This window comes from Notamacropus eugenii, chromosome 6, assembly GCF_028372415.1.
Source record: "Notamacropus eugenii isolate mMacEug1 chromosome 6, mMacEug1.pri_v2, whole genome shotgun sequence".
In the NCBI taxonomy this organism is placed as follows: Eukaryota; Metazoa; Chordata; class Mammalia; order Diprotodontia; family Macropodidae; genus Notamacropus; species Notamacropus eugenii.
Window position 1 is genome coordinate 214,124,410 of NC_092877.1, and position 26,643 is coordinate 214,151,052.

At 34.1% G+C, this 26,643-nt stretch overlaps 1 protein-coding gene across 1 annotated transcript in view; it reads right to left on the reverse strand.

The window, feature by feature from the left end:
* The window catches only part of MYO16 (myosin XVI), an 884,880-nt gene that overhangs the window by 284,269 nt on the left and 573,968 nt on the right, over nt 1-26,643 (reverse strand). The window contains exons 19-22 of the mRNA XM_072621988.1: nt 13,688-13,799; nt 10,312-10,429; nt 9,465-9,536; nt 5,828-5,969 (exon numbers count right to left, since the gene is read on the reverse strand). Of these exons, the coding sequence (XP_072478089.1) occupies nt 5,828-5,969; nt 9,465-9,536; nt 10,312-10,429; nt 13,688-13,799 (444 nt within the window). The remainder of the gene's footprint in view (nt 1-5,827; nt 5,970-9,464; nt 9,537-10,311; nt 10,430-13,687; nt 13,800-26,643) is intronic.

The following is a 26,643-nucleotide window of genomic DNA, read 5'->3' on the forward strand; positions in this document are numbered from 1 at the left end:
ATGATCCTATTCCATTGAGAAAAGGTCAGCTTATATTAAATAGCTTCTCCTTGAGAAGACAGAGAAGGGTATAATGCATATAGGAAGACATGTTTCAAAAAGTTAAAGTAAGTGAAGTTTTGATGTTTAAAGGCGTTAATCTAATAAGGAGTTAGATTCTAGTCCAAACTCTACCATAAAAGTTTTTCAAGTCCCTTAAACTTTCTGAGTTATATAATTTTAGCACTAAAGTACCTCATCGTTAGATGAATAAAATGAGGTAAAAATGAGAAAAAATAATTTGTGTAAAGTAACACAGCTATAATAGTTAAGAACAGAAACTAGAACTCTGATGGCCTGATTTTCCAGTCTGGTGCTCTATCCATTATATTGGCTTCTAAAAACTATGGTTCCTCCTCTGAGTAATGGGGATAACGATGCCTGTCATGCTTGATTTACAGGATTTTCCTGAGTGTCAAATAAAACAATGTATTTGAAAGTATTTCCAAATGCTAAAGCATTCTACAAATGTAATATGGTATTATCCTAACTTCAAAAGAGCTGTGATTTAATCAGTGTGGGCATTTCCTCCACTGGCTTTCAACCCCTTCATGCCTTAATCACTGGTCTGTGTAGCTAAGACCAGAATGATTCATCACCTGGTGATGAAAAATCTCTGAACTTCACTGGGCAAAGTCTTCAGACAACAGGCATATAGTCCATTGCCAACCATATTCAAAGTCTTTCTGGTTTGGCTGGGCTTGGCAGAGGCTGATCTCTGCTGGCATATTCTTAAAGATCCCAAGGTTACCACCCTGCTATGATGAGGCATCAGACTAGAACTTCAGTGGAAGGGGATTATAACTATTATTCATGACTGATCATAATAATTTGTGTGAAACAAGTCATTCTCTAATAATGCTAAGCTAATTAGATGATACTGTATTCAGACTTAGAAGTATAGAAATTTCTTTTAAAAATGAATTTTTATTGACCTCTTTTGTTTTTACATAGACTAAATTTTCCTTTGCATCCCTTTCCCTAAAGAAATTTTTTAAAGGCATACACACATGTACATGCACACATGCACATATATGTATGTATGTATATATGTATGCATATATATTTAAGGCTTTGTATTTCATTGCAAATCTATTTCATTTCTCCATCAAATTATATATTTTGAATATTTATTCAGGTCCCTCAAATGAATAATTTGATGATCAAATTTTGTGCTTTTTGATAGCATGGATATTTTGTTTCCACATCTTTATTTGAGACAAAGGACCACAGAATAACTGAACATCTCACATATTATTTGATTAATCTTAAGCATCCATTATTTGCAAAGCCCTGTTCTAGACTGTGAGAATACAGGCATGGAAAGCAATAGAATCCTTTCCCCCAACAGTAGTAGTAAAATTTAGGAAAACATAGGATTTATAAAAGCTTGCTCCATTTTAAAGTATCATTTAATTTTACACCAGATGCAGCATTTGTTTTCAATTGTTTTATTATTAAAAGTTAGTGGGAAGAATTTTAATATAAATTTGATCTACATCAAATCTTGTTAGAATGACTATATTCCATAAGCTAAATAAGCATTTACAAAACTATCAATTCCAAGAAATGTGGGCATAATATTTTAGGTAAAACTTTGATAAGTTTAGGAGTGGAGAAGCATAACCATTATGATAAAATCCCCTGATTCCATGCAATATGAAGAATGGATGGTGTAACTATAGGGAGTGTTTAATCTGGAAAAGAGAAATCTTAGGGGCAAAACTTAATAATAATCTTCAAATTTATGAGGGATTGTCCTGTGGAAGAATAATTAAACTTGTTCTTTTGGGCCCTAAAAGACAGAAAAATAGGCCATAAATGGAAAATGAAAAAAAGGCAACTTGGTTTGGTTAGATAAAAGAAAACCATATGCTACCTAAAAGTAAAAAAGTCTGGAGTGTCATGATTTCTTCCTTAATTGAGATCTGCAAGCAAAGGTTGGATAACCGCTTATAGGGCATATTGTAGAGGAGGTTTGATTCAGTTGTTACTTGTACCATTGAAGCCCTTTCCCACTCTGATATTCTGTGATTCTTATAAAAAGCTACACTGGGCAGCCATTTTGTATCATGGTGACATTTATAGACCTTACCTATCAATTAGTTCACTTAATCAGTTAAGACATATGGATGTCTGTCATTATCTTAACTCACGTTTATGGAGTATCTTATGGTTTATAAATTCCTTTTTCTCATCTCAACCCTATGAGATAGATATAACAAGTATAATCAGACGAATTTTATAAATGAAGAAATTGCATATCTGAGTTTAAGCAGTGTTTTCCAAGTTACAGTAAGTATAAGGTTTTATCCTTCGGCTGGAAGGTCAGTGCTATTTCTCCTATGCACACAAGTCCACTTCGCTAGATCAAAGAAGAAAATGGTTAGTTTAATCTATAACTGAACACTGGTGATGTTTTTGGGGAAATCAAAATAAACCAAACCAAACCAAACTGTTCATTAGGTAGATTCTGAAGACTTTGTTAATCTTTACAGCTACTATATCACCAACTCTTGCTTCTATCGCCTTTATTTCATTCATATGGCTGTATCTTCATTACTTCTAGCTGGTATTGCAATAGCTTCTGCTTCAAATTTCTGCCCTCCTCAATCTCTTTTATGCTGCATTGCCAAAATGATATTCCTAAATGGTAGGACTGATCACATCAATTCCCTGTGCATAGAGGTCCAGTAGCTCCCTCTTTTGGCTAGGAGAAAATGCAAACTCTTGTTTTTGGCATCACAGGGCTTAGTAAATGTTAATGTTTAATGTTTTTGCATTCCACTCCGCTTAAAGCCCTTTATTATGTGGTGCCTGTTCATGTTTATCGCTTTTATTGCATATTACTCCTCTTTCATGAACTCTATTCCACCTAATGTGGCCAACTTACTCTTTCTATACATTCCATCCCATTTCCCATCTCTGTGCTTTTGCAAAGACTACCTATCCCTTATATGTGTAATGAATTCCCTCCTCACTTTTTCTCCAGTCTTCTTCAAAACTCAAGTCAAGCACCATCTCCTACAAACTTATATTTAAAAAATAATCCACTAATTAACATTAATTATATGGTAAGCATTATGCTTAGTCTGGGTATTCTTAGATAAAAATGAAACAATTTCTGCCCTCAAGAACTAATATTGTAAATTTTAAATGTAACTTTGTACTTAAATGTAAAATTTTAAATGTAATTTTGATCCCCGTCTTGTGCTCCTGTCAATCACTTACATTTACTTTGTATGGATTGTTTTATTTTATTGACATATCTATCATCTTCTCCCCAACTGAATTTAAATTCTTTGAGGGCAAGAACTATATCATTTTTTCCTTTGTATTCCCATTATCTAATCCAGGAAAACACAATAGCTACTCAATAGTGTAAATGCTTGATGAGGCATGAATAAAATAATTTTTTTCTGAAGTGATCTGAAGCTGTAATTCAGACTCAAACTACAACAAATTCTGGAAGAAAAAGGTGAACCTTTTTTCCTCTGGACTTGAGGGTGTTTTCTTGTGTTTAAAACATGCATTTCTAATTTTGTACCTCTCCTATACCTTTCCATTATAGATATAGTATTCAGAACAAATATTCTGCTTGTTTTGATATTCATATGTCTTTTAAGTATATGTTGTTGTGCTTAAATGCCCTTTAATCTTCCAAAGAAATGTGCAGAATTAGTGTCAGAAGAGGAAATCAAAAACTAAGACTGTATCAAGATGGCGGACTGAAAACCAGAGCTGTGTTTATTTTTCATGGCATTTTCTAGACACCAGGGGCTTTGTCTTACTTAGGTTTTTATTACTCTATCCCTCTGCCAGTGTCTTACATACAAAAGACATTAATAAATATTTTTTGGAAATGAATGGAAGATTCCTCAGAAGTTATTTTAGTTATGTGTGGAAACAAATAATAATACTGTTTTAAAGTGACATAAATTGTTTGAGACATATATCGGTCTCTGGGATGCCAATATTCCCTCAGTTACAGCCAAATGGAAATACTTACATTTCACTCATTAAAAAAATAAAGTAGTGTGACTAGATGATCTCAAAGATGACCCCTTGAAGTTTTGAGAGATTATGAACCAACTACAACTAACTGTTTTCTAGAATTATATTGATATTTTGGTTACTATTTTTTTGATTGGGTAAAAATAGGAGAGTTAGAGGACAAAAATGAAATATGCAATCCTCTGTCTCACTGGCTCTGTTTCTATCTCTCTGACTCTCTTTTTGTCTGTCTGTCTGTTCTCTCCATGAACACACTAATGTATTCTATGTATTAGCATGACAAGAAGGCATTAGTTCTATACATGAAAATGGATAACTTCAGTTGTATTTCCTTCATATTCATTTCTTTGTTTATTGACTCAGTTGAGAATTTTAAAAGGTAAGACTGTTCTTAAAAAAATACTCAGATTGTAAGCACAATTAAACCTAATATACTGAAGAAGGTTTGCAAACTAATTTTCTAATTTATAATTATGTAATTCTAAAAATCAAAAAAGGGAAAAAAAGCTTCTGAAACTTTAAAAATAAAGGAATCTAAGGAACTTAAGTAAATAAAAAAGAAAATATCTGAGAAATTAATAGGCAGTTCAATTTCTACACTATCCTCAGTATCTAGTTTATTATAATCGCTAAATTTTAATATAAAATGCATTTTTATGGATGACATGCTATTAATTTTTTCAAAGACTCTCCACTGAAATATAGAAATAGAACCAACTGACAAAACAGACAATATAACAAATAGCATTTCAAGTTGAGATATTAATTAATTAATTGATTAAGTGAATATTAATTCACTTAATTATGTCTAGTATCACATTTAATATTATTGTGAAAACTTAATATTTGATATAGAGACGAACATCAACACTCAAAAAGAAATAGCATTTATAAGCAAAACTTACCATAATTTTAGCATTATATTTATATCTGAATTTCACTTGGAATAAGGTATTATTTCAGAGGGGTTCCTTTAAAATATTAGCTGATTTTTTTTCAAAAACACTAATATGTTATCTAGCTAGCTTGCTAGCTAACTATGAGTTGTTAAATATGATGATATGCAGAAAATACAGAACTACTCCCAAGGCTTTTTTCAAAGGCAAGGACACTTTAAATATGCATTTGATGGGTCCCAAATATATTTTGTTTTCAATGACCTGCTCTAATGTCATAATTACCGACAAGAATATTAATGAATCTCTGAATTGACTAAGTGCCAAGCAGACATATAATTTTTACATCATTAAATAACCCTGTAAAGCTATTGCTTAAAGCTGATTAAGCCAAGAGCCAATAGAGACTCTTTGTCAAATAGCTCACAAATTATGTGGAAAAAAAAATAAGAGGAAGCATTACTAAACTCAAATATATTGTCAAATCAGAACTGAAAGAGTCATAGAATATGCACTAAACTTGAGTGCTCTAGCAGGTCTTAGTTTGTATTCAGACCTCTATCCAGACTCATAAATTTTTGATACTGCTTGATGCGCAAATGGCCATATATATCTTGGGTCCAGATAGAGCGCATTTGCATATTTGCACATGACAAATGATTTGATTCATCCATCACCAGCTGGGCTAAGCCCTGGAAGAATGATCAATAAGAAGCTCTTAAGTAAAACCAACTTGAGATAATGAAATGTTTTAATGATGGCTCAACCATCAGGTTCCATTGCATTTTCAAGCACTGTTATTTTTTTTTAAGTCAAGTTCTTATATTGAATATTACATGAATACCAGAAGGGGCTGGAATTGGTAGGAGATCTTTTACCTGTTGTGCTCATCTTGACTGTGGAGGTAGCAGTTAATGGTATTCACTAAAAAGTTAAACAAGCGGCTGTATATTGACTTGGCCAAGAGGTCACGATAAAATTCAGCAATTTCTACAGTATGTCGTCTTGTTATTGTATCCCCTATAAAAAATAAAGACAAAGAAAATAAGACACAATCTTAAGTGCTTCCTCACTCCCAAATTGAACTTTTAACAACTCATTTAGCCTGATAGAAAACATTAAATTCTAAGTGAATGTCTTCTTCTCAGTAGCAACTAGTGATATGCTAGGTTCTCATAGGAAATATTCATTCAATTAAGTGAATGGAGAGATGAAGAAAGGCTGAGACCAAGTCATATTGGGATCCATCCTAAGAATGACTTTTAAGGAAACTTCAACTTATGAATTTGTTGCAACATCCCTTTTAATAGGGGTATTTCAAATACCTCTTTGGGTATCATGTAATTTACCTTAACGAACTATGTTGTTTTATCTTTGATGAGGAACTACCTTTTGACAAGCTTCATCCCTTATAAGATTCCTGATAATATATGAAGATTTATTTAAAATTTATCATCTATCAATGAAGTCAATGTGAAGGCTTCATATAGATTCCTACTGAGATCAATTCAAAAAATAAAATCAAATGAACACATCTTTACTGATGACCATCATGACATCATGACAAATACTATAATTATAGAAAGATCCAGTCATTGCCCTCAAGAACGTTATCATCTATTTAAACAAAATGACAAAAAAATTTAAAATTTAAATAATAATAATAAAATTCAAAAGTCAATTCAAGCCAACAACCAGAACCATAAACCAGGGCAGTACATGATTATTTGCTAAGTGAATTTCAAAAACAATATTTACTATAGTTCCTTAGAGGTGAGAGATTCTTCAGTGTAGAATGATCCATCCAAGCTTTGGTGAGGTGATAGAATCTATGGTCATTCTTAAGCAGGCTTTGGATAAGGAGAAAGAATTGCAAGAAGGCTGAATGTTTGATTGGAGAGCACTGCCATGTAAGTGCAAGGGACATTCATTGAATAGTAGTGAAACTAGCTCACCAAGTGTAATTAGTTCATTTAATGAAGCAGTGAGTAATAAACCAAGGAAGATAAGTTGCCACAAGACTGCGGAGTACTTGAAAAGCTTGTTGAGTAATATGAAGTTTACTATGTAGCCAATAAGGAGCCACTGAATGTTTCTGATATGAAAAGTAAAGGAAGTGTTGTTTTAGAGGATAAATATTCTAGTTGCAGCATGCAGAAAAGTTTGGAAGGAAGAAACTAGAGTAATGGAGGTGTTAGGAGCTTCTCACAATAGGTCAGACATGAAATGAGAATGTCAGGAAGTGATACTGTGGCAAGGAAAATAGAAAGGAAAAGAGGGATGGGAGAACTATTGCCAATGCAGGATTGGGAGAAGTTGAATTAAAAAAAAAAAACAACAAAACATTGTGAGAGGCTAGCTGGAATTAGATTGCATTCAATTGTAGTAGACAAAGTCATCTCTATTTCATAAATCCAGCAAAGTTTTGTAGACCTCATCCTCATAAATTAATCATACAGCATTTATTAATGCTGTATGATTAAATACCTATTACACGGCAGATACTGTGCTATGTGCTGGAGATATGTGTTGTCAAGGAACTAATATTCTGCTGAGGGAACACTACTGTTCACAGACAGGTAAATATACAGAGTAATTTTAGAATCTTTTGTATATAGAGGAAGTAAACTACTAAAATTCATGAAAGGCTTCCTACAAAGATGGTACTTAAACTCAGACTTGAATGGAGCTATAGATATGAAGGCATGAAGAAAATTAACGAAGGACTGATCTTGTTGGGGAATGACACAGGCAACCTGAAACTGACACTCAGAGAAACTGAACAAATCAAGTCAGAAGTGAGTTAATGATTAATTGAGAAAGCAGTTAGAGGTCTAGGTAAAAAAAAATAACAAAGTCAATGGATGGAGGAGAATGAAAACAACGGAAGGCAAGAAAAATATGTTTAAAATGGAGGAGTTTTAAGATCGTATCATCAGAATAGCATCTTATGATATCATCTGAAGAAGAGCTAGAGTTATGTGTGCAGTATAGTGAAATGAGCCCTTACGTAGAGTCAGAAGACCTGATTCACCTTCCATTTGAGAACAGAGCATTCACCAGATACTACTCAAATGGATTGTACTTGTAAGATGCTCCTCCATTGGCTAGCATTTCTCATTCAACTGTAATTCCTGAGTATCTCTTCTCCAAAGTAAGAATGTGTGCACCATCATGTTCTTTCAGTTTAAAGATCATTTCTGTGCATATCTTATAGAAAATGTCAGAAGCCCTTGCTTAGCAAGAATAAAAAGGCTTCCTTTAAGTTCTTCTCTCTTGCTTCTTCAGTATTGGTTAGGCTACAAAACAGTGATTCTCAGCTCTATGTGCCAAATTCTTCAGAAAGAAAAAATGGTTCCTCATAGCTGTTTCAAGTCTTCAGGATTAATATGGACTTTTGTTTCTGGTCCATGAGCTTGGGTCAACCTGTCAGAGATGTCATCCTTGCTAATAGTGCACAGTCCATATATGTCCCAATTTTAATCTCTAAAAGCTAGCCTAACAAGGTAGATAAAGGATATTGCCCAATAACCAACAAAGAGCTTTTTTTTTTTTTTTTTTTTTTTTTTTGAAAATCCTAATTCTCCTCTGTTCTCCCAAATCGATGAACAGGTGAGGAGCAGGGTAAAAAGTGTAGACAAGAGTGTAGACAAGCTAAATCCTAGGAGCAAGGTCACAGTTCCTTCCCACTCCTTCTTACCCTTCTACTTCTTAGATTTCTGAACCTTTCAAATATAAAATAATCAGCCTAAATCTTAGCGAGGCTTTCGAATCATATCCATGTATTAAGGCATTATATCATTTCTGTGCTCAAAATTTGTCAGTGGATTGCTGTTTCTTCTAGGTTAAAACAAAAATTTATCACTTTGTCATTTAGCACCATCTATAATTTGACTCCAAGTAACCTTTCTGTCCTTGATTCATACTGTTTCCTTCCATACACTGTGTTTAAACCAAATTAGACTTCTAGCTATTATTTCCTTCTCCTAACTCTATACCTTCATACAATTCTAGTACCTTCTCTTTTACTCAGAATCCTCATCCTATTCAAAACATAGTTGAGGCACCTGTTTCCATCAGTTGTTAATTTTCTCTCCTTTATCAAATTACCTTGTACTCCTTTGTGTACATGTTTTCTTCCACCAGTAGAATGCAAGCTGCTGAATGACAATTCTTTGTTGCTATATCCACTTATCACCAACATTTAGTATAGTGTCTAGTTCATGGAATATATTTAATATATGTTTAGAGAAAAGAATTTCTGAATTGAGTTGAAGTGACTTATTAGATAAATTAGTGAAAAATTTGACTGTCAATTAGAGTTCTGAAAATAGTGACTCATTAAAAAAAGAGGAAGTGGAAACAAATAGTTACTCTGGACTCATTTCCGATGCTGTAAATAGAAATAGAGTTGGAGACAGGAAATGGTAGAAAGATAGAAAAGGAGAGCTGGATAAGAGTTCTCTAATAAAATTCTAAATGATACCAAATGTCAAAGTATTAAAAAAAAATTACCTTTGAAATATTGAATATCAGTTGTTAAGGCAGACACTAATTCATCTGGTGATACCTGGAGCATTGCAGCCACTAAAATGAAAAAGTTAATTTATGCCATGTAATTTACTATATCACTGTGTATATTCTATTTTACAATTAAGAGATTTGAATGCATATAAATATATAGGCATTTTACATAGATTTTGTGAAAACTATATATGACAAAAAATGAACTAACATTTTAATCACAATTAGTAAAAGGAAAAAAAATAAGTTTACAGTAACCAGGTCTTTAATTGTGTCTTGAGGTTTTGTAAATTCTATTGCCATACTGCTTTCCTTTTTCTTATTTACTGCAGAAAGGCTTTTCACAATGCTTGTCTAGATCATCTGGGTATTAGACAGAAGGTATGTTGCTAATTGGCAACCTGTGTTTATAAGCTACTTTTAAAAGATTTTGAAGTGACCAGCCAGGCAACTTCAAAAGAAGAAATGTTTTTTGGCAAGACTTTGTGAAGGTAATGAATTCTACTGGATTCAAAATTCCTTACCTAGTGACAATACCACAGAAATGTTTTTTGGGGGAGGATTATAAAATTTGAATAAATATAAACCAAAATGTCCTTTCATAATGAACTTCAATAATATACAATTATACAAACTATCATTGTATTCTGTTCCTTACACTCATGCATATTTATAAAAGAAAAAAATGATAAATAGGAAGAAGTTATGCCCATATTTGCTTTCCATATTAGCTGAAGTGCTGACTTCTCCATACTATGTCTCCATCTACTGGTCAATACCTGGAATTGCTTTTCAATGGCACTTAGGAAGGGATGTCAGAAGGTCATGTTGCACTGACCTTGTTCCAGCAGCTGGAGGTCAGACACGAATGCTGTGTCAGCGTCTGTCAAAGCAGTAAACCGAATGTCTCCAATATGTAAAACTGCTGCTATAATCACAAACAGATTCTCCACCTCCTACACAATTTATAAATAAAAAATACGAACAGTGCTGCTCAGCATACAGATTAAAAGAGAAATCTTAAAAAAGGGTGGGTTATATGATAAAAATATCATAATAACAATTGGCCTATATTGAAAGATCTATTTTTATAATAGTCTGAATGGCACAGACAACAATTCATTACTTTTTAATGAAAAATAATTTTTTAAATGTACGTCTCAGGAGATCGAGGACCAGGATTGAATTTTCACTTATTATGCCTACTACTTGTGTGAATCTGTGAAATTAACTTAGCCTTCATGGGCTAGCTCATCTGCAAAATGAGTGGGGTGGACCTTATGCCTCTGAGGTCCCTCTTTGTTTTTGTTTTGAACTCTTTCTCCAATATTAGCTTTTATTTTTGAAAAAATGGTACTGCTGTAAAGTAGCCATATTTCTACAAGAAATGAATTATTTCTAGATGGATATGATAATGAAAATAATAGTTATGCAGATGACAGTGACAGTGAGGATGACAAATGAAAGCTCCATTAACTCAACCACTATGAATCTTAAAAAAAAAAAAAAGGGTAAAAAAGAAGTAGAAAATAGTATCCCCAAAGATGCCTGAATGATACAAGACATTAACTAAGAATGGATTAAGGTGATGGCTTGTCTAACATGCTACCCATATCAGTGACAGAATAAGGACTGAAAGTCTCTTCTGTTCCTAAAATGATTTTGACACACTTTTACCTCAATCAGAAAGAATCTCAGTGCATGTTCAATTGCCTAGGTCACCAAAGACACACATTATCATCAATGTTTTCAATTTACATAATCCTGTTTTGTGGGAGGAAAAGTTGACTAGATCCTTCTGTCTATATAAACAAAGTCTTTAAGTCTCTGATATTTTAGGTAGAAGTCAGCAAAAAGGACAGTGGGGCAAAAAAAAAAAGAAATTTGAGGAATAAGATGCTGAAAAAAATGAGAAAATGTTCTATTGAATACAAGGGTAAGAAGCAATAGGGAGACATTTTCAAACACTTTTTTGTCTAATTGGTTATTTTTCCTACATTAATATTTACTTAAGGAATTCATAATGGAAGATTCTCTAGAAAATGGAAAAAAAAAGGGGAAAATACCTAAATAAAAACCAAAATATGGGGCAAAGAAGAAATAGAAAAGGGTAAAAAAAGTTATGAGAAGTATCAAAGACTGCATAAAGCTGCTCAAAAAACTCATTTTAGAAAAAGGAATTTCCAGTATCTAGTAGGAGATCCAGAGTAAAGGGAATTTTAATAGGATATTTATATATGTATATAATATGTATGTATATGCATATATGTGTGTGTATACATGTACATATGTGTATCTATATGTGTATGTGTTTATATGTATATATACACATAGATATGTGTATATATGTGCATGTGTATATCCCTGTGTGTATGTATGTATATACACACATACATGCATATGTGTGTATAACATTTGTAAAGAGGACTCTTTTCTAACATTTAATTCCTAATGAATCACCTTTGATACTTATAGAATCTATGATTCCATAAAATTGTAGCATTAGAACTGAAGTGACCTCAGAATTCATCTTGTCCACTTCATCCATTTTACAGAAGAGGTGGAGTGACTTGCTGAAGGTAAGCCAGCTAAGTGAATGGTGTAGCCAAGATTCAAACCCTGCCCTCTAATTTCAAAACTAATGACTTCTTCACTGACCTATTCTGATTCCTCGGCAAATGTATTGGCATGGGTTGCACCCATTACTATGGAAGATAGGTTTTGACAGCTTCTGTGCGTGGTTGAAAAAGTCATCACCCCTTAGAGAGCTTGGTGATGATCCTCTGTAAGTTCTGGTGGTCCTCAGATAAGAGATGGACAAACTGTTACAAGTCCCTGAAGCCTTCACAAGATCTGGCCAGGGGTTGAGTTCCATGGCATTATCATTGAGAAGCCAACTTCTAGTTCTAGTTCTAGTTCTATTAGCTTTCATTATTTTCATAATGAGACACCAACGTAAGGCTTTAATGAACTTAATTATACAAATGAAAAAGTTTAGGATCAGAGGACTAGATGACACAAAAGCAAATTATCCAATCTGCACAGTGACTGGCACATAGTAAGCACATAACAGATACTTGCTGACTGATGGACTAACTGACTGGATTCTCCAGGTCCTTATCTCTTTTTTTCTCACTTATTTTTTTTTTAATCAACAAGACAATAAAACATCCAATAAATGTCCATTGTGTAACCAGAAATATTGAATCACTTTCAAGGAAAAGCGTCAGAAAGAATGACAAACACACACACACACACACACACACACACTATTTTAGTGCCAGAACTCTCATGCAGGAGCAAAAGTTTCAAGATCAGGTAAGAAAAGGAGAAGGAGGAGACAACAAATAAAAGTATAAAGACAGAAAAAGAGAAAGAGGCAGAAAAAGATAGAAAATGGTGGGACAGGGAATATAAGGGAAGTAGAGGCAGTGTGAATGAAAAAGAAAGATCTAGGCAGAGAGAGAATACAAGAGGGTGAAAGAATCATTTCTGAGTAGCACTGTTCTCTGTTAATTGCCGTCTTTTCTTAATAGAAGACCACTGCCGCCCAGCCACTAGCCCTGCCTAGGCTGCCCACCAAACTTTCTCATTGTCATCATCATGCATTCAGAAACACAAGCACACTCGCGCTCACTCTTACCATACATAGGGGAAAGAAAAAGAAGTTCAAAATGCCACTCTTTCCCCTTTCGAAAAACTTGGCAAGAGGGGACAGAGTTGAACTTTGTGGCTGAAATGAAATTTGGAATACTTGTATATATAAGTAATATGTGTCATTCTACATCATGACGAGAACTAATAGACCATTAGTTGTATTTCTGGCAGTTGTCACTTGGATTGAGAAAAAGCAGAGGTAATTTTGGGAAAAAATGTAGACATGGGATTTCAGAGGTTTCCATCTATAATATTAGATTATTGGGGGTTTTTGGTTATTGATAGATACTTTAATCTGATTGTTCAGTTTGGGATCTATTCTAGATATTTAAGTGCATTTTTCTTTCTTTTTTTATTGTTAAATAATCTACAGTAAAAGTGAGTTTATAATTTCCCAAATGAACTCAATATTTCTCTCATTAGTCTTTTTCACTCTACAAATAGGAAGCTAGAACTACTATTTTCTTGTATACTTGTTGGTGTAAATTTTGTACAACCTCTTCTATCCCAGTTAAATGTGGGATCTCAGTAAAATATGTACGATGGGCACAACTCACCAAATTACTAAATCCAACAGCAGTCAAAGCTTGTTTCAGAGTAGCCATTTTCTCTCTGTTAACAGTGCTTGCTGCTGCGGATGTGTCTTCCAGTATGGACCGGTTCAGATACCTGTGGAGGAAGGAAAAAAAAAACATCAAAAACAACGAATAACATTATGGCTTGGCATACTGTCAAGCTCCTGTGGTTATAAACCATTTCAGCCAACTTTGGCCTCCCAGTGCAAATGAAATCACACACAAACACCTGAACATAATGTACTTACTGGTGTGCTTACAGGAATGTCAACACAAAATACTTGTTCAGTCCTCTGAAAGAAGAACACTTGTGGTACCAGAACTTATTTACATCACCAGTTTCCCAAGGCTTCCTTTAACTATTCGTAGACAAATGAAAGAACAAGATTCCTTGCAAGTCTTTTGAAAGGATGACAAACTATTACATTGGTAGCTTATGATTATTAAAGGAACTTATCTTTCTCTCTGGTCAATATCTTGCAATTTGTGGAATTTCAAGGAAAGTAAGTGTGAAAGCCTTCTTCTTATCTGTACATTTCATGAGTTTAAAAATAATTAATGGTGAGCCAAAGTTCCAGATTAATCATGGTTGCCATCATAATACTACAACCAAGCTTAATGACCAAGTATTCCTTGAAACTAATCCTCAATTTCAATTCAGTGTGCCAGCTTCCCAAGGAACATAACTATATTTCTGAACATGCAAAACTTTCCTCTCCCTAAAGAAAGATGTTAAGATATCATAGCTAACAATATCAATAACCAAATAAGGAGGAAAAAGTTTTTCAAATGTTTGTCAGTAACATTATTGTTCAACAAGATAGTTTTCCAAAATATTTTAGATCAGATTTTTTTGCTTATTATAGCACCTGTCTTACATTTTTGGAATGTTGGTGACCTTGAAAGAGTAGCACTCATAAGAGAAAGATGTGACAGCTATAAAGAGCTTATTAATGATTCTGAAAGCAGGCAATTTGAAAGAACTTTTAGCTCTCTATTCCTTTGCTGATCATTCCATATGTTAGCAGAGCTCTGTTAGTAGAATGCCAATCTTCAAAGTGATTAACACTTTAATTACTATTAACATGGTAATATGCAGCAGTGATCATTTCCCCCAAAATCATTTCTTGCACCTTATCTTTTTGAAATATGAGAACTATTAAAGATATCCTATATTTGTGTGTTATACAGAAAATAGACAATACACAAGCCATTGTCTCTTTTACTCTTCTAAAAAACATAATCTCAAAGAAAATCATAATCTCTTGGATTATCTATTACTACAAAGCTCCAAAATTGTCAATGGCCAGAATCTAAAAGGGAAAAATAGATGAGAGAAATTAGAGAAATATTGTAAAAGAAATGAAAGTATTTCTATTTGTCTGTTCCCATAAAATCACGGTCTAGAACTGGAAGGAACATTAGAAGCCAAATAGGGTAGGCAATTCCTTATATTCACATGAGGAAACTAGGATCTAGGAAAATCAAATGATTTCCCTAAGAACCAACAGGGTACTTTGTGATGGGATTATGAACACAGGGTCTTCATATCCAGAAGTAGTGTTCTCTCTCCTATCCCAGATAGAATAAGCCTTAGTGCACAACAGTCCAATGAGCTCCTTTCAAAGATAAAGAGTCTGAGGTCACAGAAATCAGAAGTAATTTACTCAAATAGTATGCTGGATTTTTTTTTTTGAGAGGCTGAATTCAAAACCTGGCTCTGCTACTTACTGCATGTGTGACCTTAATTTTATTTAATCTCATCTGGAAAATAAAGGAGTAGGAGAACATAGCCCCTGGAGTTTCATTCAGTTCTAGATCTGGTAATATTTATGGATGTCTACACCTGAATTTCTGCCCTTTCTCTATCATGAACTTTATGGAGACACATATTACTGCACCCCAAGGATACCTTAATTTCTACTTAACTAATCAGTTCCTGTTATTTTTTCAGAATCAGGTTCATAATAGTATTCTTAAATGATTCCCCTCCCTTTGGAGAGATTATCATTAAGGAAAGTCCAAAATGTATCTATATTTTTGCTTTTAGAGGATAAAGATCTTCTACTGTTCCCAAAGTGGCTGATACTGTTCTCTCTGGGGCACTGCAACAATCCAGTATCCTCAGGCACAATTGGGGCTGTTGAATAAAAAGAAGGGATAATGGAAGAATAAGGAAAGAAGAGAAGAGAAGAAAATTTTGAAGAACTGTTTGTACATGATTCATCTGCTGTATGATAGAGTTAAAGTTGAAATGATTACATTATTTTCCAAATAGACACACGAAATGTAAGTTATAACCCATCATTGGTCAAGTCCACCAACAGTTCATAAAAAAACACATGTTGGCAAGTGAGTCTGTAGCTCATTGTCAGGAAATCCAGCATGCATCAGCAGGAATATGTGCATGTAATGACTTGTTTACAATATGATACTATATGGTTATATGATGCAATATTGCTTCATCAAAATTTCAGCGCAGGGAAAACCCCACAAATTACAACAAATTATTAAGTTTAAGATGTCATTTTAAATATATATACATATATATGTACATGTACATATACACACATATGTATATATTGAGATGCTGCAAATTAAAAAAAAAATTAAAGGGTTAAAGAAAGTAGATTTCAAGAGAGGTGCTGAGTATTTTTTTTTGAAAGAGGGAAGGTAGGCCAATAAGTTTGGGAACCTGTGTCCTTCTTGGCAGTTTTCTTGGTTTCTTTAAGCTATTTCCCCTACCTTCTATGTCTCAGTTTCTCTAAAATGATGGTATGGTCTAAGTGATCTATAAAGTCTTTTCCATTTCCAAATCTACAATCTTATGACATAACTAATCAGTAATAGAAACAGACATCAAACACAGATCACTAGTTCTTCTTTTGATTACATGATATACTCCTTAACTTTCTCCTTGGGTTTGAGGATTATGATTGTTTGAGGAAAGTACATGTGTTTATTTAGCATAATGTTGAAAAAACTAAGCATTGAAAAGAATTTAAATTTTGGAGGATTTTATTAAATCTCCTTGTATTGTTTTCTACCAGAAACTCTTAGGTCCTTTACTTGTCACAAAATAAATACCTATACCAAATGGAAGATGGTTGCACTTAGGTCAAGGACTAAAGCAGACATAAAAATGGTGGGAGTTTATTACAAATGGTCCCTCCTGGAAGAGGAAATGTGGTGAGTTCCTAATAGTAACATACAAGAATTATATGCATTCCCAGACAATTTAAATTATTCCTGTGGTGAAGTCACTACTCTGTTCACAAGGCTGAACAAAGACAAGTTGTCTTCCTAACTACAAGCATACATTTCTGTGCAACTTAAAAAAATCACTTGTAAAAGTGACTTGAAATAAGGTATGATTGTAATGTGGGAGTTCAACTCTCCATAGACAAAACTGGAGATCTTTATCCACTAAAAACAAGGAAGTAGATAAATTCCTAACTCACCTTCCTCATAATTTCATTTCTCAGAAGGGAAAGAAATCAATGAAGAATACTTATTATGAAACAATATTTGCATATTCAACCAATAACTCACCTTCACAGGGGGAATGTGATGGTAAATGTTTAACAACCAACTCTCTGGGGAAAAATGAATGTATTACACACACTTTAAAGTTAATTCTACATTGCCGATATTTTTTCCATCACTTTCTTAAGTCTACACAATCAACAATAACAACAACAAAAACTGAGACTTAATTTGTAGCATTTGCCTATTTCCTAGTTACAAATGTTCATATTAAAAATTTGAATATCAACTGAACCAATTCAACCTGGCTCCAGAATTTCTTTGTCCAGGTCAAATGGCCTGAGATCACTGGAAAGAATGTTGTCTCCAGAAAAATGGGAAACTCTCACGAGAAAAGTTCCAGACATTTTACTTATGACATTGTCTTTAAAGGAAATTAGATTATTTTAGTATGATTTCTTCTTAGTGAAGGAATGTTGGTGCGCGGTGATACCTTTTTCCCTTTCTAAGCATTGACAAACTGTACCATTAACAATCATTCTTAAAATTTGCCTGGAATTAAAATCAACACATATTCATTTGCATAACTATGCATATATGTATACATGCATACATATATATATGAATATATATATGCATAATAGAAGAAAATTTTGAGTCAAAATAAGTAGAAAACAAATTAGAACAAATACTGAAATGGGATTTCTCATAGGAATAGTTCATTTACCACTACTAAAGGTCTTCAAGAGTCCAGATGACTATGTTTCAAGGATCCTCTAGCATAAATTCTAATCTAAGAAGTTGGGACTTCTGAGACCTCTTCAAGTTCTTATATCTTTCAATTCAAAGGGATTTTGTGACATTAAAATATGTACTTTAACTTAATACTTTAAAAAAAATTCCTGGTAGTTTCCCTTTCATTTTCACAACCTAGGTAGCTACTAACCTTTCCTTCTCCTACTATGATCATGGCTTGAAATTAGATTATAGAAAGAACTCATCCAGAAAACAAAAACAAGAATGATCCCCGACTAACAAGATATTGTCAAAATCTTTTTTTTTTTTAATGCTGCTTTTGTTAATGGCTCTTTCAGATTGTGTTTTGTTCAAGTTTTCTTCCATAGCCTGAAATCTGGTAAAAAGATGACTCAGCAAAGAACATGATGTTTCATGCATCTAATTTAGGATTTCAGATATTATTATCCACCTTGCTGGTATCATTAGTGTGTTCTTTTTCTAGAAATAGATCTACTAAGATCAACAGAACTATACATAAAAATGGGAAGATAGGTAGGGGGTGGAGCCAAAATGTCAGGAACTCACCTGAACTCTCTCCTCCTTTTAAATGACGACTCTAAACAAATTATAGAGCAGTAGAACTCACAAAAAGAGTGAGGGAAATAATATTCCAGCCCAAGACAAGTTAGAAAGTTGGCAGAAAAAGTCTGTTGCACAGGGTGAGAGAGGAGCACAGTCCAGCACAGGCCTTCCCAGTGCAAACTGGTTCCCAGCAAACTAGATGTAGGACTTGGCGCAAATGAATTAGTGTCAGCACTGGCAGTTTCCATACCTCTCAACCCACAGACAGTAAGGGAGTATAATGACTGATCAGGAGATTATAGAGGTCTCTTTGCTGGAACTGGGGGCAGGACTCTGTTGCTTTATGCATACTCGGGATCCAGGACACAATTCCTGGGTGCAGTCCCAGGGTAAGGAGGAACATAAGCATAGCAGAGCTTGTGGACACAATGGAGTGAGGATACTCCTCACAGTTCCAGGGCAGAAAAGATTGCTTGTGGTCACTCACAAACTAGAGCACAGGCCAGGAGACTCGTTAGATTATACCACGTTGGTCGAACTGAAAACTTTTAGGTCCCTAAAAGTATCTCTGAAAAGAGCTACAAAAACCCTGAAGCTTGGGACAGTGCACCCTCCACCCTGGAAGCAGAGCCCTGCTTTAACAAAGAGTTATAAGTCAAGGTATAGCCTGGGAAAATAATCAGGAAAACAAATTCTGACCATAAAATGTTACTATTGTCACAAGGAAGATGAAAACACACTAAGAAGAAAACAACAAAGTCAAAGCTCCTACATCCAAAGCCTCTAAGAAAAATACGAATTGATCTCAGGAAATGGAAAAAGGATTTACAAAATGAAGCAAGATAGAGGTAGAGGAAAAAATGGTAGGAGAAATGAGTGATGCAATAAGATTATAAAAAAAAAAATAAGCCAACAACTTGGTAAAGGAGACTCAAGAAAATAAATCTTTAAAAAACAGACAAGACAAGTGAGATACACAAAGAGAGATACAAAAAGCCAATAAGGAAAAGAAGAGAAAGGCAGAATTGGTCAAATGGAAAAAGAGGTACAAAAATTCACTGAAGGAAAAAAATTCCTTAAAAAATAGAATTGCCTAAATTATAAAGGAGTTACAAAAGCTCAGCAAAGAAAATAATTCCTTTAAAATCAGAACTGAGCAAACAAAAGCTAAAGACTTTATGAGAAATCAAGAAACAATAAAAGCCAAAAGAATGAAAAAATAAATAAAAGACAATGTGAAATATCTCATTGGGAAAGCAATGAACCTGGAAAATAGATCCACAAGAAATAATTTAAAAATTATTGAACTATCTGAAAGCCTTGATCAAAATAAAAGAATCTAGACATCATCTTTCAAAAAAAAATTATCAAGGGAGATTGTCCTGATATTCTAGAAACAGAAGGTAAAATAGAAATGGAAAGAATCTGCTGATCAACTCTTGAAAGAGATCCAAAAATGAGAACTTCTAGGAATATTTTAAGCAGCCAAAAAGACACAATTCAAGCATTGCAGAGCCCCAGTCAGACAGACACAAGATTTAGCAGCTTCTACATTAAATTATTGAAGTACTAGGAATAAGATATCTGGAGGGCAAAGGAGCTAGGATTATAACCAAGAATCACCTAATCCTTCAGGGGGAAAATGAACGTTCCATGAAATAGAGGGCTTTCAAATATTCTGATAAAAAGAACAAAACTGAATAGAAAATCTGACTCTCAAATGCAAGATTCAGGAGGAACATAAAATGGTGAACAGGAAAGGAAAATCATAAGGAACTTAATATGTTTAAACTGTTTACATCTGATAAGATGATAATTGCAACTCTTTAAAAAACACCTTTCTCATTATTAGGGCAATTAGAAGGAGTATATATGGAAAGAGGGATCAGGAATGAGTTGAATATGAAAGAATGATATCTAAAAAACTAAAATGGAGGGGTGAGAAAGGAATCTACTGGGAGAAAGAGAAAGGGAGAGACAGAATGGGGTAAACTATCTCACATAAAAGAGGCAAGAAAAAACTTTTACAGTGGAAGGAAAGAGGGGGAAGGTGAGAGGGAGTGAGTGAACCTTAGTCCCAACATATTTGCCTCCAAAAGGGAATAACATAACCTCTTAATTAGGTATAGAAATCTATCTTATTCTACAGGAAAGTAGGAGAGAAAGGGGAGAAAAGAAGGGAGGGGGCAGTGATGAGAAGGTAGGGCAGATGGGGGAAAGATTAATGAGAAGCAAAACACTTTTGAGGAGGTCAGCATGAAAAGGGAGTGAGAGTAGAATTAACTGGGGGATTAGGATAGAGGAAAATAGAGCTAGTAAAAATAACTCTGGAAAAAATCTTGAAGCACATCTCTCTGACATCAGCCTTATTTCTCAAACATATAGAGAACTGAATCAAATTTATAAAAATAAGAGCCATTCCTCAATTGACAAATGATCAAAAGATATGATCAGTTTTCAGATGAAGCAATCAAAGCTATCTATAAGCATATAAAAATGTTCTAACTCATTATTGATTGGAGAAATGCAAATCAAAACAATTCTGAGGTACTATCTCATACCTATTAGATTGAGTAATAAGGCAGAAAAGGAAAATGACCATAGTTGGAGAGGATGTAGGAAAAAAATGAGACATTAATGCACTGATGGTGGAGTTGTGAATTGATTTAATCATTCTGTAGAAAAATTTGGAATTATGCCTAAAGGACTGTAAAAACCATGCATACCCTTTGAATTTAGCAATAGTGCTACTAAATCTGTATTCAAAAAAGAGATAAAAAACAAAAAGGAAAAGGATCTATATGTACAAAAATATTTGTAACAGTTCTTTTCTGGATCTAATGGACTTATGATGAAAAATGCTATCCATATCCAGAGAAAGAACTGATGGTGTCTGAATATAGATTGAAACATGCTTTTTTTAAAACTTTATTTTCCTTGAGGTTTTTTTGGTCTATGTTTTCTTTCACAACATGACTATTATGGAAATGTTTTGCATGACTACACATGTATAACCTGTATCAAATTGCTTGCCCTCTCAATGAGGGGTGGGTGTGGGGAAGGAGGAAAGGAGAGAATCTGGAACGCAAAGTTTTAGAAAACGGATGCTAAAAATTGTTTTTAACATATAACCAGGAAAAATAAAATGTTAAATTTAAAAAAAGTTTATTTCTTTTTAGCAGAAAATGGAAAGTGCCCATTTAACTATTGTTTGACATAGTTAAACTGATCAAAAATAACAAGTCATACCAAAGCATATCATTACTCTTTATAAAACCATTTGATTTATCTATCCTTAAGAGAAAATATATGAATTTTCACATTTTCAATTTCCATAAGTTAGAGGATCTTAAAGCTGGGAAGAACCTTAGAGATTTTCTGGTCTAACCTCTTCTTAAAGAGGAGCAGGTTTTATCCCAGGGAGGTAAATGATTTGTCCATGGTCATATTGCTGGTTTATAATAAATTCAAAAGTGAAATTTAGTCTATCAGTTTCTCAGTCCTGTGTGGTCTCCAAAAGAGCCCTGGATCAACTATCTTTTCTTAATCTTCCAGAGGATTAAAATTTAAAAATTGTTGAAATGATCAAAGGTTATCTGGAGGTAAATAAAATTCTTATAATGGAAGTTTTTGGCTTAGTGATTCATAGTTAATGTAGGTCAGAAGTGAATAGCTAACTGGGGGGAAATAAGGAATACTTTTTTTAAAGAATTGTAGCAAATGTAATTAACTGAGGGGGATCAATTACAACAAGTAATAGATGTTTCCAAATGTGGAGCCTATTTTGCAACTCATTTATAGAAAAATATGTGGTATTCATCTTCTATAATATGTAAAAGATGTAGTGATATAGATAAGTATAAATATGGATAGGTGTATCTATATCTCTAGCTATAGAGATAGCACTTCATAAGAAGATTAATAATGTCTACCTCCCAGGGTTGTTGAGAACAAACTCAAATGCTGTTTGTAAAGTGCTTGTAAACAATAAAGCACTGTTGTGATGATTAATCATCATCATGACCATTATAATTATGACAGACTGAAGTCCCTCCTATTCTTCTAATTCATTACCTCTGTTCTGTCCTCAGTTTCCTTAATTAAGCCTTGACCTTATAAATACTCATATCTCTCCCACTCTTATTTTTCTTGTTGCCTTTTTCTTCTGCCATTCTTACTGTCAATCATTTACTCTAGTGACCTCTACCATTGGTGTATGCCATTTGACTTCCAGAATTGCTTCCCCCAAGTCAACTAAATCACAAATTCATTTTTGATAAATCTCAACTACAACATGATAGTCCTTTTCATCATTTTTGCCCTTCCTCTCTTTGCTTTAATATTTTAAGGAAAGAGATCTTTTCTCTTCCAAAGGAAACTTAACTTGAACTCATAATCAGAACTTCTCCCATCTCTTTTCAGACTTTGCCACACTGAATATTTCCTTTTTCAGTGTTATTCAGTATCTCCTCTCCATTATCTCCTTCCCACTACCTATAAGCCTGATTAGGTCCTCCCCATCCTTAAAAGTCTTTGTTTGACTCAATAATTGACTCAACCTGATGTCTTATAGCTTTCCTCCATTTTATGACTACATTCCTAAAGTTGTCTATTTAGTACCTCTACTCTCTATCCATTTGCTTAGATACCCCTTCCTTGCAACCTGGTTTCTGACCTCATTGATCTTTTGTATCAGTCTATCAAAGGTGACCAATAGCCTCAACTGCTAAATGTGATGAAGTTCATTCTTAGACTTTTTCCTACTTGACTTCTTTAAAGCTGAATACTCTCCTTTGTGACCCTCCTTTCTCTTATTCCTATGGATATTTTTCAGTTCAAAGTGTGAGTGTTAGCCGGGTCTCCTTCCTAGACTTTCCTCTCTCCTTACATTGTTCTTAGTTGATCCCATTGGTTCTAAAGACTTTCCTCTCTCCTTACATTGTTCTTAGTTGATCCCATTGGTTCTAAAGACTTTCCTCTCTCCTTACATTGTTCTTAGTTGATCCCATTGGTTCTAATGGGTTCAGTGATCATTTCTATGCAAATGAATCTCAACGTGCTATCTTTCCTGGGCTGCAGTCCCATGGTGTCAACTTCCTTTGTACATGTTCAACTAATTGTCTCTTCAGTATTTCAAACTCTATGTCCAAAATAGAACTCAGGTGTCCCTGCTGAAATTGTCCTTCCTTTAGATATCCCGTTTCAGTTGAACACCCTATTCTCCTCCCATTTACCCAGATATTTAACTTTGGAACATCCTTGACTCCTTACTTTCTTTCAACTACCAATTTTAATTAATTGCCAAATCCTATCAATTCCCATCTCACCGATGACATTGCCCTCTTTGAAAATGAAGGACAAACAAAAACAACCGGCACTCCCATGATTAAAAACAAACAAACAAACAAACAAACCCTCAAGGGGTTCCCTTTGTCTCCAGGAATAAATGAATAAATGAAACCAAAAAACCATAGTCAGTGCTTACAATGAGTCAGGTTAGTTGGTTGGCTGATTGATGGTGGTGGTCTTTCATTCTATAAGAGGATACCACTGTTAGAGTCAAGTTAAAGTGTATCTGACCATTGTTGATCAGACTAATACAAGCTCAGAATGGTCTACCACAGATCTGGCACAAATAGTCCATATCAACATTTGGGGTGGGTTCTTTAAATTCATACATTGAATTTCTTTTGAGCTACTTCACTGGGCTAAAGCCTGGGGATATATCTGCAAGAGCCAGACAGTACCTGCCCTAAGAAGCTTCCACATTAATGGAGGGAATATCAAAATAAAGGAATAATAACCATGGATAGATATTTTGACAGGAAGCTAGAGGAATAGTGGGTCGAAAAATAAGACCCACTTAAGTGGGTGACATTTCCTTTGTAGAAGTGGTGGTAGTGTTGACTTGATTATGGTTCAAAGAGCCATATCCTTATAAGAAGATAGCGGATAGATTGGAAAACATCTAGCTTTAAATAGCATAGGATAAATTCAAACTCCATATCCTGGTATTTGAAGCTTTCCAAATTTTATTCCATTCCATTTTATCAATTTTATATACATATATATATATAGCTCACCTTATATCTGCATTCTGTACAGAGAACTCAGCATTCTATTTCCTGTCTTTGTGCATTCACAGAAGACATTACAGAGGCCTGGAATATGCAGCTTCTTCAATTCTACCTCTCAGAATTCCCATCTTCCTTAGATTAACCCTCTACCTATTATTTCCACCTTTAAGCCATGTCCACAGTGATTAAATGAATAAGTACTTATAAAGAGCCTACTATGTTCTAGACAGCTAAATGGCTACCTAGACTGCTTAGTTGGATAGAGCACTCAGTCCAGAGTCAGGAAGACCTGAGTCTGAGTCCATACATGACCCTGGGCCAGTCACTTAACCTCTGTTTTAAACCGTTGGAGAAGAAAATGGCAAATCACTCCACTATCTTTGTCAAGAAAACACTATGGACAGTATTGACATGCTGTAGTCCACAAGGTCACAAAGGGTCAGACATGACTAAAAAACTGAGCAACATTGTACTTATCACTGGTTTTTCCACAGGTCCAATACATCTGTTTTTATAATGTTTGCCTGAAGTCAAAAACAATACCAGTCAATGATCCTGAGTCATAACCTTTACATCTTCATACAGTCAAGCTAAAGGAGGTAGGCCCTACAGTTTCTGAGTACTAAGTGTTAAAATAAATTACTATAGCCCTGTTCTAACTGTTAGCATTGTTTTCCCATCTGTAAAATCAGGAAAATCATGGCACCTCACACCACAAGACTTTTGTAAGGATCAAATGAAATAATATGTAAAACAATTTGCAAATTTTGCTGTTATTGAATTGCATATGTTGTATTCAGCTCTTTGTGACCTTATTTGGAGTGTTCTTGGCAATGATACTAGAGTGGTTTGCCTTTTCTTCTCCAGCTTATTTTACAGTTGAGGAACTAAGGCAAACAGGGTTAAGTGACTTGTCCAAGGTCACCCAGCTAATAAGTGTCTGAGGCCAGAATGGAACTCAGGATGATATGTCTTCCTGACCCAAGGCCCAGCACTCTATCCATTGAGCTCCCTAGCTGCCCTAAACTTTAAAGAGCTCTAAAATGCTCTTATTGTTACTGATATTAATACTAATGCTGATTTAGAACCGACTGGGACCCAAAGATGTCTAACTGATTCTTGAACCAACTCTATGACATATTTGACAACAGTATGTAATCTCTCTCTGGATACCTGAAAAGATTGGAGAACTAATCAGCACTTTCATTTTCAGGAGGCTATATATTTTAGGAAGCAATTTTTTATACTAATTTAGGTACTTTCTCCCTTTATATTCCACTCACTTGATTTAGTTCTACACATTTAAGGACAGTTACAAACTTCCTCTCTCACCAACTTCCCCTGCCCTCAAGTATTTTCCCTTATAGGTTAAACATTCTTAGTTACATATATGTTATAATTCTGAGTTGCCTAATTATCCTGATCACTATTAACTGAACACATTCTAGTTTTTCAATGTTCCTTTTAAATGTGGTACCAAGAACTGAACATGATCTTTTAGATCTGGTCTGATCAGACATATTTGTGTGCATATTCTTAGTAAAAGTAGTGTTTAATCACAAATTTTTATTTCATTTGATAATTAAAATTATATTAGAACATTAAAAATCTCACAGGCAGACATGTCAATTTCACTGGATTATGATATAAAGTTCATTTAATTCAATATTCTCATTCTACAGCTGAGGAAACTGAGAATCAGACAGAAGTGACTTGCCAACCTTTACATAGACAATAATTGTCACAGCCAAGATTAGAACTCAGATCCTATGAATCTAAAAGCAGTCATCTTTCCATTATTACAATAACAAAAGAAATGGATAAAATCATGGATATTTTCAAGGGAATAAATATGTACCAACTGCACAGAACAAAATTAAATTATGTTATGAAATGCATATTAGAATATTTTTCCACATTCATGATTTCTATCTTTCTTTTCACTGCAAATTATTCATTGTATAGATTCTTTCCACCTACAGCAGGTAAAGGGATAAGCTAGTTAAGTAGGTCAGTTCCATCTAAAATTAGGTTACTTGACTATCCAAATGTATT